The sequence below is a fragment of the Salvelinus sp. IW2-2015 genome, unplaced genomic scaffold (genome assembly GCF_002910315.2).
Source record: "Salvelinus sp. IW2-2015 unplaced genomic scaffold, ASM291031v2 Un_scaffold5824, whole genome shotgun sequence".
NCBI classification, from domain to species: domain Eukaryota; kingdom Metazoa; phylum Chordata; class Actinopteri; order Salmoniformes; family Salmonidae; genus Salvelinus; species Salvelinus sp. IW2-2015.
This window is the reverse complement of record NW_019947089.1, coordinates 8,982-21,481: the sequence shown is the minus strand read 5'-3', so window position 1 is coordinate 21,481 and position 12,500 is coordinate 8,982. Positions and strand designations below refer to the sequence as shown.

Here is a 12,500-nt window from a genome sequence, read left to right as displayed (position 1 = left end):
ACACAAACACAGGCTTGCTACTCAGTAATGATGTATCACCTTGCGCCTCCAGTAATCGAGTCATCACCTTGCTGCCTCAGTAATGCAAATGTATTGCTTACATTACTTAACACCAACAATTCATGTGCTTAAATTACTTCACACCAACAATGGGCTGATCTAGGGTCCCGACAAAAAATGATATTTGTTTTAACGAGAGTTTGTTTTTCTTTCGATCAATCAATTGGTATAACATTTTTTAAACATGTTTTTCAATATATGGACACATCTATTGTGTTCGATCAATCAACTACAGGGCCTTCGAATGAATTGACCCCTATTGGACCTTTTCACATATTTGTTCACGTACAAGACTTATTCAAAAATGATTCATAAATTAAAAAAATCCCATTAATCTACACCCATAAGTGACAAAGTGAAAACAGGTTTTTAGAGAATTGTTGCAAATGTAATTACAATATAAAACTTGAATATTCTTATTTACATAAGTATTCGACCGTTGCTATGAGACTCGAAATCTACAACTTGATTGGAGTTCACCTGTGGGAAATTTCAATTGATGACTGACTTTGGAAGGCACACACCAGCTATATAATGGTCCCACAGGTACATAATGTCACAGCAAAACCAAAGCATGAAGGTCGATGGAATTTCCTTAGAGCTCCGTAAGACAGGATTGTGTCGAGGCACAGATCTGAGAGGAAGGGTACCAAAACTGGCCTGCACCATTTGAAGATCCCCAAGACAGTTGGCCTCCATCATTCTTAAATGAGAAAGTTGAACCACCGAAGAACTTTTCTAAAGCTGGCCGCCCGGCCAAACTGAAAGCAATTCGGGGGGAAAGGCCTTGTAGGGGGGACCAAGAACCCGATTGTCACTCTGACAGATACCTCTTGGAGAGTGGAGAACCTTCCAGAAGCGACACATCTCTGCAGCATCCACAATAGGCACTTTATGTAGAGGGGCAGACGAAGAGTCATCCTCCAGTAAAAGGCACATGACAAGCCCGCTTGGAGTTTTTCAAATGTTCAGACAAGATTCCTGGTTCGATGAAACTAAGATGAACTCTTTGGTCGAATGCCAAGCGTCACGTCTGGAGGAAAAACTAGACAACTGACTGTCCAATGACCATGACCTCTAGTGGGCTGACAACTGAGCTGTCGCACTGTCTTTCTGCTTTCTCACCATGAGGGCCGTAGCCTGTTAAGTTAGCTCCACTGACTCCATGTGCCTTGCCTTGGCATTGGCTTGCCTTGGCTTGGTTGAATGGCTTGGCTATGGCTTGCCTTGGGCTGGCCTTGGCTTGGCTTGGCTTGGAATGGCTTTGGCTTGGCTGTGCCTTGGCTTAGGCTTGGCTTGAATAGGGCTTGCCCTTGGCTTGGCTTGCCTTGGCTTGGACCTTGCTTAGGAATGGCTTGGCTTGGCTTGGCATGGGAATGGCCTTGGCTTGGCTTGGCTTGGCTTGCCTTGGGCTTGGCTTGGAAATGGCTTGGCTGTGCTTGGCCTTGCCTTGCCTTGGCTTGGCTTGGCTTGAATTGGCTTGCTTGGCTTGGCCTTGGCTTGGCTTGGCTTGGTTGGCTTGGCTTGGCTTGGCTTGGCTGGCTTGGCTTGGCTTGGCTTGGCTTGCTTGGCTTGGCTTGGGATGCTTGGCTTGGCTTGGCTTGGACTGCTTGGCTTGGGGTTGGCTTGGCTTGGCTTGGCTTGGCTTGGAATGGCTTGGCGTGGTTGGCTTGGCTTGGCTTGGCTGTGGGAATGGCTTGGCTTGGAATGGCTTGGCTTGGAATGCCTTTGGCTTGGAATGGCTTGGATTGGCTTGGCTATGATGCTTGGCTTGGCTTTGGAATGGTTGGTTGGAATGGCTTGGCTTGATGCCTTGGCTTGGAATGTCTTGGCTTGGGATGGCTGGGCTTGGGCTTGCTTGGCTTTGGCTTGGCTTGGCCTTGCTTGGCTTGGCTTGGAATGGCTTGGCTGGAATGCTTGGCTTTGGCGTTGAGCTTGCTGCTTTGGCTTGGCTTGGAATGGCTTGGCTTGCTTGGCTTGGTTGGCTTGGCTTGGCTTTGCCTCTGCTTGGCTTGGCTTGGCTCGGCTTGGCATTGAATGGCTTGGCTTGGGTGGCTTTTGCTTGGCTTGCCTTGGCTGGCTTGGGCTTGGCTTGGCTTTGAATGGACTTGGACTTGGCTTGGCTTGAATGGCTTGGCTTGGCTTGGCTTTGCCTTGGCTTGGCGTGGAATGGCTTGGCCTGGCTTGGGCTTGCCTTGGCTTGCTTGGTCTTGGATGGCTTTGGCTTGGGCTTGGCTTGGCTTGGCTTGGCTTGGCTTGCTTGCCTTGGCTTGGCTTCGGCTTGGCTTGGCTTGGAATGGCTTGGCTGGGCTTGGCTTGGAATGGTTGGCTTGGCTTGGCTTTGGCTTTGGCTTTGGCTTGGCTTGGATTTGGAATGCTTGGCTTGTTGCTTGGCTTGGACATGGTTGGCTTGAATGCCTTGCTTGGAATTGGTTGGCTTGGCTTTGGCTATGGAAATGGCTTGGCTTGGCTATGATGGCTTCGGCTTGGAATGCGCCTTGGCTTGGATGCCTTGGCTTGGATGCCCTTGGCTTGGAATGCTTGGCTTGGCTGGCTTGGCTTGGCTGGCTTGGCCTTGGCTTGGATTGGCGTTGGCTTGGAATGCGCTTGGCTTGGAATGGCAGTGACTGGCTTGGCTTGGCTTGGCTTGGCTTGGCTTGGAAATGGCTTGCCTTGGCTTAGGCTTGGCTTGCTTGCTTGCTTGGGCTTGGCTTGGATGGTTGCTTTGGCTTGGCTGGGCTTGCGCTTGCTTGGATGGCTTGGCTTGGCTTGGCTTGGTTTGGCTTGGCTTTAGGCTTGGGGCGTGGTTGGCTTGCTGGTTGGCTTGGTTGGATGCCTTGGCTTGGCTTGGCTTGGGCCTTGTTGGCTTGGCTTGGCTGTGCTTGAATGCCTTGGCTTGGCTGGCTTGCTTGGCTCTGGCTTGGCTTGGAATGGCTGGCTTGGCTTGGCTTGGCTTGGCTTGGCTTGAATGCACTTGGCTTGGCTTGGCTTTCGGCCTTGGCATTGGCATTGGCTTGGCTGGAATGCCTTGGTGGCTTGGTTGGAATGCCTTGGCTTGGAATGCCTTGGCTTGGCTTGGCTCTGAATGCCTTGGCTTGGTTGGCTTGGGCTTGGCTTGGCTTGGCTGTGGCTTGGCTTGCTTTGGAATCCTTGGACTTGGTTTGGTTGGCTTTGGCTTGGTTGTGGCTTGGATGGCTGGGCTTGCTTGGCTTGGCTTGGCTTGGCTTGGAATGGCCTATGCTTGCTTTGGCTTGGCTTGGCTTTGGCTTGGGCGGGCTTGGCTGCTTGGATATGCCTTGGCTTGGCTTGGCTTGGCTGCCTTGGCTTGGCTTGCCTTGCTTGGCTTGGCTGGCCTTGGCTTGGTTGGAGGCTTGGCTTGGCTGGCTTGAATGGCTTGGCTTGGCTTGGCTTGGCTTGGCTTGAATGGCTTGCTTGGCTTGGCTTTGGCTTGGCTTGAATGGCTTTGGCTGGGAATGGATTGGCTTGGATGCCTTGCGCTTGGAATGGCTTGGCTTGGCTTCGGCTTGGATGCTCTGGGGCTTGGCTTGGAATGGCTTGGCTGTGGAATGGGCTTGGCTTTGGAATGCCTTGGCTTGGATGCCCTTTTGGCTTGGATGGCTTGGGACTTGGCTTGGCTTGGCTTCGTGGCTTGTGGAATGCTTGGCTTGGAATGGCTTGGCTTGGCTTTGCTTGGCTTGGAATGGCTTGGCTGCCTGGGCTTGGCTTGCTTGCTGGGCTTGGCTTGGCTTGCTTGGCTTGGTTGGCTTGCTTGGCTTGGACTTGCTTGGCTTGATGGCTTGCTTGGCTTGGCTTGGCTTGGCTTGGCTTGGCTTGGCTTGGCTTGGCTTGGCTTAGGCTTGGCTTGCTTGGCTTGGCTATGCCTTGGCTTGGCTTGGCTTGGCTTGGCTTGGCTTGGCTTGGTTGGAATGGCTTGGCTTGGCTTGCTTGCCTTGCGTGGCTTGGCTTGGCTTGGTTGCCTTGGCTTGTATGGCTTGGCTTGTGCTTGCTTAGCCTTGCTTGGCTATGCTTGGCTTGGCCTGCTTGGCTTGACTTGGAATGTTGCTTGGTTTGGCTGTGGAAGCTTGGCTTGGCTTGCTGGCTTGGCTTGGCTTGGAATGGCTTGGCTTGGCTTGCTTGGCTTGGCTTGGAATGGCTTGGCGGAATGGCTTGGCTTGGAATGCCTTGGCTTGGAAATGGCTTGGCTTGGCTTGGTTGGGAATCGGCTTGGCTTGCTGGAATGGCTGGGCTGGAATGGCTTGGCTTGGAATGCCTTGCTTGGAATGCCTTGCTTGGAATGGCTTGGTTGGGCTTTGCTTGGCTTGCTTGGTTGGCTTGGCTCTGGCTTGGAATGGCTTGGCTTGGAATGGCTTGGCTTGGCTGGTTGGCTTGGCTTTGGCTTGAATGGCTTGGCTTGCCTTGGCTTGGCTTGCTTGCTGGGGCTTGGCTGTGCTGGCTTGCCTGGATTGGCTTGGTTGGCTTGGCTTGGCTTGGAATGGCTTTGCTGGCGTGGCTGGACTTGCACTTGGCTTGGCTTGGCTGGGCTTGAGTTGGGCTTGGCTTGGAATAGCCTTGGTTGGCTTGGCTTGGCTTGCTTGGCTTGGCTTGGCTTGGCTTGGAATGCCTTGCTTGGCTTGGCTTGGCTTGGCTCTGGCTTGGAATGGCTTGGTTGGCTTGGCTTGCTTGGCTTGGAATGCCTTGGCTTGGCTTGGCTTGGCTTGGGCTTGGCTTGGTCGTGGAATGCCTTTGGCTTGGCTTGGCTTGGAAATGCCTTGGCTTGAATGCCTTGGCTTGCTTGGCTTGGCTTGGCTTGGCTTGGCTTGGTCTTGGCAATTGCCTTGGCTTGTGTCTTGGCTTGCTTGGGTTGGCTTGGCTTGGCTTTGGCTTGGCTTGGAATGCCTTGTCTGGCCTTGGCTTTTGGCTGCTTAGGCTTGGCTTGGAATGGCTTGCTTGGCTTGGCTTTGGCTTTGGCTTGTAATGCCTTGGCTTTGCTTGGCCTTGGCTTGGCTTGGCTTGGGCTTGGCTTGCTTGGTTGGGATGCCTTGGCTGGCTTGGCTTGACTGCCTTTGGCTTGGAATGCTTGGCTGTATTGGCAATGGTTGCTTGGCTTGGGGCTTGGCTTGGCTTGGCTTGGAATGGGCTTGGCTTGGCTTGGCTTGCTTGGCTTGCTTGGCTTGCTTGGCTTGGCTGGAAATTGCTTGGTTGGCTTGGTGCTTGGCTTGCTTGGCTTGGCTTGTCTTGGCTGCTTGGAAGGCTTGGCTTGGCTGGCTTGGCTTGCTTGCTTGGCTTGGCTTGGCTTGGAATGGCTGAATGGCTTGCTTGGTTGGCTTCGGCTGGCTTGGCTTGGGCTTGGCTGGCTTGGAATGCCCTGAGGAGATTCTGTGTTAATACGCCTCTGTGGTTAATTAGGATTTGGATTTTACTTCATCTCATTGGGCAGACAGACAGATGGAGAGACAGACAGAACATACAGATGCGAGAGGGGAACCCAGGGGGGGGGAAAAAGCCAGGGAAAAAAAAAACCCATACAGATGAGAGAGAGACAGACAAGACATACAGTGAGAGAGACAGACAGACATTACAGATGGAGAGGACAGACAGACAGACAGATGGAGAGAGAGCATGACAGAAGACAGATGATAAGAGAGACGACAGACAGACAGTGACAGATGAGATGTCATCAGAGCGTGGAGAGAGCAGAGCAGACGACAGACAGAGATAGAGAGAGAGACAGACAGACATGACAGATGGAGGGGTAATGAAGAGAGACAGAGACAAGCATACAGATGGAGAAGAGACGACAGACATAGACAGATGGAGAGAGAAGACAGACATGAACAGATGGAGGAGACAGACAGACATACAGATGAGAGAGAGACCAGACAGACATACAGATGAGAGAGACAGCAAATACAGACTGGAGAGAGACAGACACAGACAGATGAGAGCGAGTGAAGAAGACAGAAATGACGAGAGGCGCCAAGATGGAGCGACAATACAGGATGGAGAGAGAACGACAAACAGATGAAGAGAGGAGACAGACATGAGCACAGATGGAGAGAGACGAGATGGGACAGACAGAAGAAGATGATGAGAGACAGAAAGACAGACATGAAGAGAGAGAGAGAGACAGACAACAGAGGAGTGAGGAGACGAGACAGACGAGACAGCATTGATGAGGACAGAGACACAAGGAAGAGAGAGACACAGACTAGAGATGAGAGACAGACAGACAGACAGAAGAGAGAGAAGAGAGAGAGACAGACAGACGACAGATCATGAGAGACGAGAGAGACAGACAGACAGACAGATGATGAGAGACAGACAGACAGATCAGATCGAAGAGAGAGAGAGAGACAGACAGACATGACAGATTGAGTAGAGAGAGAGACGGCGAAGACAGAGATGAGTAGACGAAACAGACAACAGATGGAATGAGAGACAGGACAGCCAGATGGACAAGACAGACCAGACTCAGATGGAGAGAGACAGACAGACATCAGCCAAGATTGGAGAAGAGAGAGAAGAGACAGGACATGACAGACTGGAGAGACAGATGCTAGAGACAGACCAGACAGACAGACGGAAACGGAGGATCGGGACGGAGGAGACGGACGAGACGAGGACAGATGAAGGGAAGAGAGACAGACAGACGACAGATGATGAAGAGCGCAGACAGGACGTAGACAAGAAGGACAGACAAGAGGGAGGAGACGGACAGACATGGGAAGAGAGACAAGACAGAGGATGGACAGACAGACGAGAGAGGACGAGACGACAGACAGATTGATCGTGACGGGCAGGACGAGACAAGGACAGATAATGAAGAGAGAGACGAGCAGACAGACATTGGAGGAGACACGACAAGACAGATGATGAGAGACAGACAGACAGACAGATGCGAAGAAGAGAGGACGACTGGACAGGACAAGTGATCGAGAGACGGAGAGACGAGGGAGGACCAGACAGGACAGATGATAAGAGAGACAGGAAGAAGACAAGACAGGTGGGAGAGAAAGCAGAAATGAGGAGAGAGAGAGACAGACAGGACAAGATAAAGAAGAGAGACGATCAATTCGATGATAACGACAGCAGCAGAGGCAGACGGCGAGAGAACGACGGCGACGCGAATCATGGACGGAGATAAAAGAGAGAGATCAAGGAATCAGTTGATAAGCAGTATCACAGAAGACACGTCGCAGCAACAGACGCGGAACGTGATCGCGCACGGTCGGAGGGTTGTATCACGGACGATCGGCAGATGAAGACGAGCAGCAGATTGATGTGTACAGACAGAAGACAGTCTGTCGGGACCAGTGAATACAATCTAGTTGGTCATGTATCAGACGAGATCGGCGCATTGGAGGAGAGATCATCGTAGTGTCGCCGATCGATCGGACGAACACACTGAGAGGACGACAGATAGAATGACGACGCACTACGTGTGAAGAGCGTACAGCAGAGCAGCTACATTGCCGTCGAAATTTCGATATCGAGTTGTCCCGTCTGTGTTGATCACGAGCACTCTAGGCAGTGAAATTGATCCCCATCTAGTTGTGTCTGTTATCACGAGAATCTGGCATGGTGAAATGATCCCATCTAGTTTGTGTCTGTTTTATCACGGCACATTCTGGCCAGTGAAATAGATCGCATGTCTAGTTGTGTGTCTGTTATCGAACGAAGCACTTCTAGGCCAGTGACATAGATCCTCTAGTAGGTGTCTGTTTATCACGAGCACCTCTTGGCCAGTGAATGATTCCCGTCTAGTTGTTCTGTTATCACGAGCACGTCTGGCCAGTGAAATGATCCCTCTAGTTGTGTCTGTTATCAACGAGCACTCTGGCCATGTGAAATGATCCAGTCTAGTTGTGTCTGTTATCACGGACACTCTGGCCAGTGAAAATGATCCCTCTAGTTGTGTCTGTTATCACGAGCACTCTGGCCATGAAATGATCCCTCTAGTTGTGTCTGTTATCACGAGCACTCTGGCCAGTGAAATGAGATTGCCCGTCTAGTAGTGTGTTCTGTTTATCACGAGCACTCTGGCCAGTGAAATGATCCCGTCTAAGTTGTGTCTGTGTAATCACGAGCACTCTGGCCAGTGAAATGATCCCGTCTAGTTGTGTCTGTTATCAGAGCCACCTGGCAGTGAATGATCCTCTAGTTGTGTCTGTTATACCGAGCACTCTGCCAGTGAAATGATCCCGTCTAGTTGTGTCTGTTATCACGAGCACTCTGGCCAGTGAATATGATCCGTCTAGTTGTGTCTGTTATCACGGCACCTGGCCAGTGAAATGATCCGTCTAGTTGTGTTCGTTATCACGAGCACTCTGGCCAGTGAAATGATCCGTCTAGTTGTGTCTGTTATCACGAGCACTCTGGCAGTAATGATTGCCATCTAGGTGTCTGTTTCCGAGCACTTGGCCAGTGAATGATCCCATCTAGTTGTGTCTGTTATCACGAGCCTCTGGCCAGTGAAATGATCCATCAGTTGTGTCTGTTATCACGAGCACTCTGGCCAGTGAAATGATCCCATCTAGTTGTGTCTGTTATCACCAGCACTCTGGCCAGTGAAATATCCCATCTAGTTGTGTCTTGTATCCGAGCACTCTGGGCCAGTGTGAAATGATCCCATCTAGTTGTGTCTGTTATCAACGAGCTCTGGCCAGTGAAATGATCCCTTTCGTTGTGTCTGTTATCACGAGCACTCTGGCCAGTTGAAATGATCCCGCTAGTGTGTCTGTTATCACGAGCACTCTGGCAGTGAAAATGTCCCGTCTAGTTGTGTCTGTTATCACGTACACTCTGGCAGTGAAATGTTCCCGTCTTAGGTGAGACGGATACTAGGTGATAGACCATCGTCCCTTCAAAGAGCCAACTAATGACGAATGAGGTGGCCTAGGTGGTACGTAAGGAAACCTATCTCTCCTCTCATTAACCACTGGCTAGTTGGTAGGAAACCGTCTCTCCTCTCATAAACCACCTGGCTAGTTGGTAGAAACCTGTCTCTCCTCATTAAACCACCTGGCTAGTTGGTAGGAAACCTGTCTCTCCTCTCATTAAACCACCTGGCTAGTTGGTAGGAAACTGTCTCTTCCTCTCATTAAACCACCTGGCTAGTTGGTAGGAAACCTGTCTCTCCTCTTATTAACCACCTGGCTAGTTGGTGGAAAGCCGTCTCTCTCATTAAACCACCTGGCTAGTTGGTAGGGAACCTGTCTCTCCTCTCATAAACACCTGGCTTGTTGTGTAGGAAACCTGTCTCTCCTCTCATAAACCACCTGGCTAGTTGGTAGGAAACTGTCTCTCCTCTCATTTAAACCACCTGGCTAGTTGTAGGAAAGCCTGTCTCTCCTCTCATTAAACCACCTGGTAGTTGGTAGGAAGCCTTGTCTCCCTCTCATTAACCACCTGGCTAGTTAGTAGACCTGTCTCTCCTCTTATTTAAACACCTGGCTAGTTGGTACAGTAGGAAGCCTGTCTTCTCTTCATTAAACCACCTGGCTAGTTGGTAGGGAACCTGTCTTCTCTCTCATTAAACCACCTGGCTAGTTGGTAGGAAACCTGTTCTCCTCTCATTAAACCACCTGGCTAGTTGGTAGGAAACCTGTCTCTCCTCTCATTAAACCCTGGCTAGTTGGTAGGAAACCGTCTTTCCTCTCATTAAACCACCTGGCTAGTTGGTAGGAACCTGTCTCTCCTCTCATTTAACCACCTGGCTAGTTGGTAGGAACCTGTCTCTCCTTTCATTAAACCACCTGTGACTACTGGTATAGGTTAGTAGTGTAGCCTGTCTCTGCGTCTCATTAAACCACCTGGCTAGTTGGTAGGAAACCTGTCTCTCCTCTCATTAAACCACCTGGCTAGTTGGTAGGAAACCTGTCTCTCTCATTAAACCACCTGGCTAGTTGGTAGGAAACCTGTCTGTCCTCTCATTAAACCACTCTGTAGAGTCTAAGAGAAGAACCACTGTCTTCTGTATAATTAATATCTTCACCATTATCAAACGGATCAATGTCTCTTTATTTTTACCCATCTACCAATAGTTGCCCTTCTTTGCGAGTCATTGGATACAGGGTACAGAGATGAGGTAGTCATTCAAAAATCACGTTAAACACTTTTATTGCACACTAGTGAGTCCATGCAACTTAATATGTGACTTGTTAAGCACATTTTTACTCATCAASGTATTTACGCTCGACATAACAAAGGGTTTGAATATCTATTTTCTTCAAGAAAATAGTTATTTATTTGTAAATAACTTGTAAACGTTTCTAAAAACCTAATTCCACTTTGACATTATGGGGTGTTGTGTGTGTAGGACAGTGACAAAAAAAAAATCTACATTTAATCCATTTGAAATTCTGTAACAACAAGAACATGTTGTATCCGTCAAAGGCGTGTGAATACTTTCTGAAAACCCTGTATTTTGTTGTATAATATACATCTAATCTATAGGACTGTGAAGGCGTAGAGATCATGCTAGGAGTATGCTCCAGTGGTCTCCTCATCTATAGAGACCGACTGAGAATCAACCGCTTCGCCTGGCCCACGGTCCTGAAGATCTCCTACAAGAGAGACAACTTCTACATCAAGATACGCCCCGGAGAGGTAAACACACCAACAACAACAACAACAGATCTGTCAGGGCTAGGAGTTTTCCTGACCATGTGAACTGACCAGGTAAAACTCTGGGACCAGTTTTACCACGGCCCACCTATTCATGAAAATGCTTTTCTGTTTTGTCTTAAGACTGGAATCACTTCTGATATGTTACCACCTCTCTCTCTCTCTTTCTCTCTCTCTCACGTTGTGTGTCTGTCTCTCTCTCTCTCTCTCTCTCTCTCTCTCTCTCCTCTGTGTCTCTCTCTCTCTCTTCTTTCTCTCTCCTCTCTCTGTGTCTGTCTCTCTCTCTCTCTCTCTCAATTCAATTCATTCAATCAAGGGGCTTTATTGGCATTGGGAAACATGTGTTAACATTGCCAAAGCAAGTGAGGTAGATAATATACAAAGTGAAATAAAACAATAAAAATTAACAGTAAACATATACACATACAGAAGTTTCAAAGCAATAAAGACATTACAAATGTCATATTATATATATTACAGTGTTGTAGCAATGTATAAATGGTTAAAGACACAAGTTAAAATAAATAAACATAAATATGGGGTTGTATTTACAATTGGTGTTTGTTCTTCACTGGTTGCCCTTTTCTTGTGGCAACAGGTCACAAATCTTGCTGCTGTGATGGCACACTGTGAATTTCACCCAGTAGATATGCGAGTTTATCAAAATTGATTTGTTTTCGAATTCTTTGTGGATCTGTTGTGATCTGAGGGAAATATGTGTCTCTAATATGGTCATACATTGGGCAGGAGGTTAGAAGTGCAGCTCAGTTTCCACTCATTTTGTCGGCAGTGAGCACATAGCCTGTCTTCTCTTGAGAGCCATGTCTGCCTACGGCGGCCTTTCTCAATAGCAAGGCTATGCTCACTGAGTCTGTACATTAGTCAAAGCTTTCCTTAAGTTTGGGTCAGTCACAGTGGTCAGGTATTCTGCCACTGTGTACTCTCTGTTTAGGGCCAAATAGCATTCTAGTTTGCTTCTGTTTGTTTTGTTAATTCTTTCCAATGTGTCAAGTAATTATCTTTTTGTTTTCTCATGATTTGGCGTTGGGGTCTTAATTGTGCTGTTGTTCCTGGGCTCGTGGTGGTGTGTGTGTTTGTGAACAGAGCCCCAGGACCAGCTTGCTTAGGGGGACTCTTCTCCAGGTTCATCTCTCTGTAGGTGATTGCTTTGTTATGGAAGGTTTGGGAATCGCTTCCTTTTAGGTGGTTGTAGAATTTAACGGCTCTTTTTTCTGGATTTTGATAATTAGTGGGTATCGGCCTAATTCTGCTCTGCATGCATTATTTGGTTGTTCTTACGTTGTACACGGAGGATATTTTTGCAAGAATCTGCATGCAGAGTCTCAATTTGGTGTTTGTTCCCATTTTGTGAAATCTTGGTTGGTGAGCGGACCCCAGACCTCACAACCATAAAGGGCAATGGGCTCTATGACTGATTCAAGTATTTTTAGCCAGATCCAATTGGTATGTTGAAATTTTATGTTCCTTTTGATGGCATAGAATGCCCTTCTTGCCTTGTCTCTCAGATCGTTCACAGCTTTGTGGAAGTTACCTGTGGTGCTGAGGTAGGCCGAGTATGTATAGTTTTTTGTGTTCTCTAGGCACGGTGTCTAGGGAATTTGTGGTCCTGGCGACTGGACCTTTTTTGGAACACCATTATTTTGGTCTTACTGAGATTTACTGTCAGGGCCCAGGTCTGACAGAATCTGTGCAGAAGATCTAGGTTGCTGCTGGGTAGGCCCTCCTTGGTGGGTGACAGAACACCAGATCAATCAGCAAACAGTAGACATTTGACTTTCGGCTTATCTCTCCTC

At 48.8% G+C, this 12,500-nt stretch overlaps 1 protein-coding gene across 1 annotated transcript; it reads right to left on the bottom strand.

Moving 5' to 3' along the window:
* Positions 1 to 502: 502 nt before the first annotated feature.
* LOC139026791 (adhesive plaque matrix protein-like) lies at positions 503 to 8,916 on the bottom strand. The gene is made up of 6 exons (XM_070442075.1): positions 8,860 to 8,916; positions 4,476 to 5,452; positions 3,862 to 4,028; positions 2,754 to 3,619; positions 1,388 to 2,482; positions 503 to 592 (listed from the first exon to the last, which is right to left on the bottom strand). The coding sequence occupies exons 1-6, from the start codon at positions 8,914 to 8,916 to the stop codon at positions 503 to 505; spliced, it is 3,252 nt and encodes a 1,083-aa protein (XP_070298176.1).
* Between the last annotated feature and the right edge of the window lie 3,584 nt (positions 8,917 to 12,500).

What these genes read in the sequence shown, in the direction of transcription:
- LOC139026791 (XM_070442075.1), bottom strand. Translation starts at nt 8,916, where the DNA reads ATGGTCTATCACCTAGTATCCGTCTCACCTAAGACGGGAACATTTCAC. An exon ending in AGCCAAGCCCAAGCAAGCAA is followed by an intron (nt 2,483 to 2,753) that starts GCAAGCCAAGCC and finishes ACCAATTCCAAG; the next exon opens with CAAGGCATTCAAGCCAACCA. An exon ending in TAAGCAAGGTCCAAGCCAAG is followed by an intron (nt 593 to 1,387) that starts GCAAGCCAAGCC and finishes GTGGGACCATTA; the next exon opens with TATAGCTGGTGTGTGCCTTC.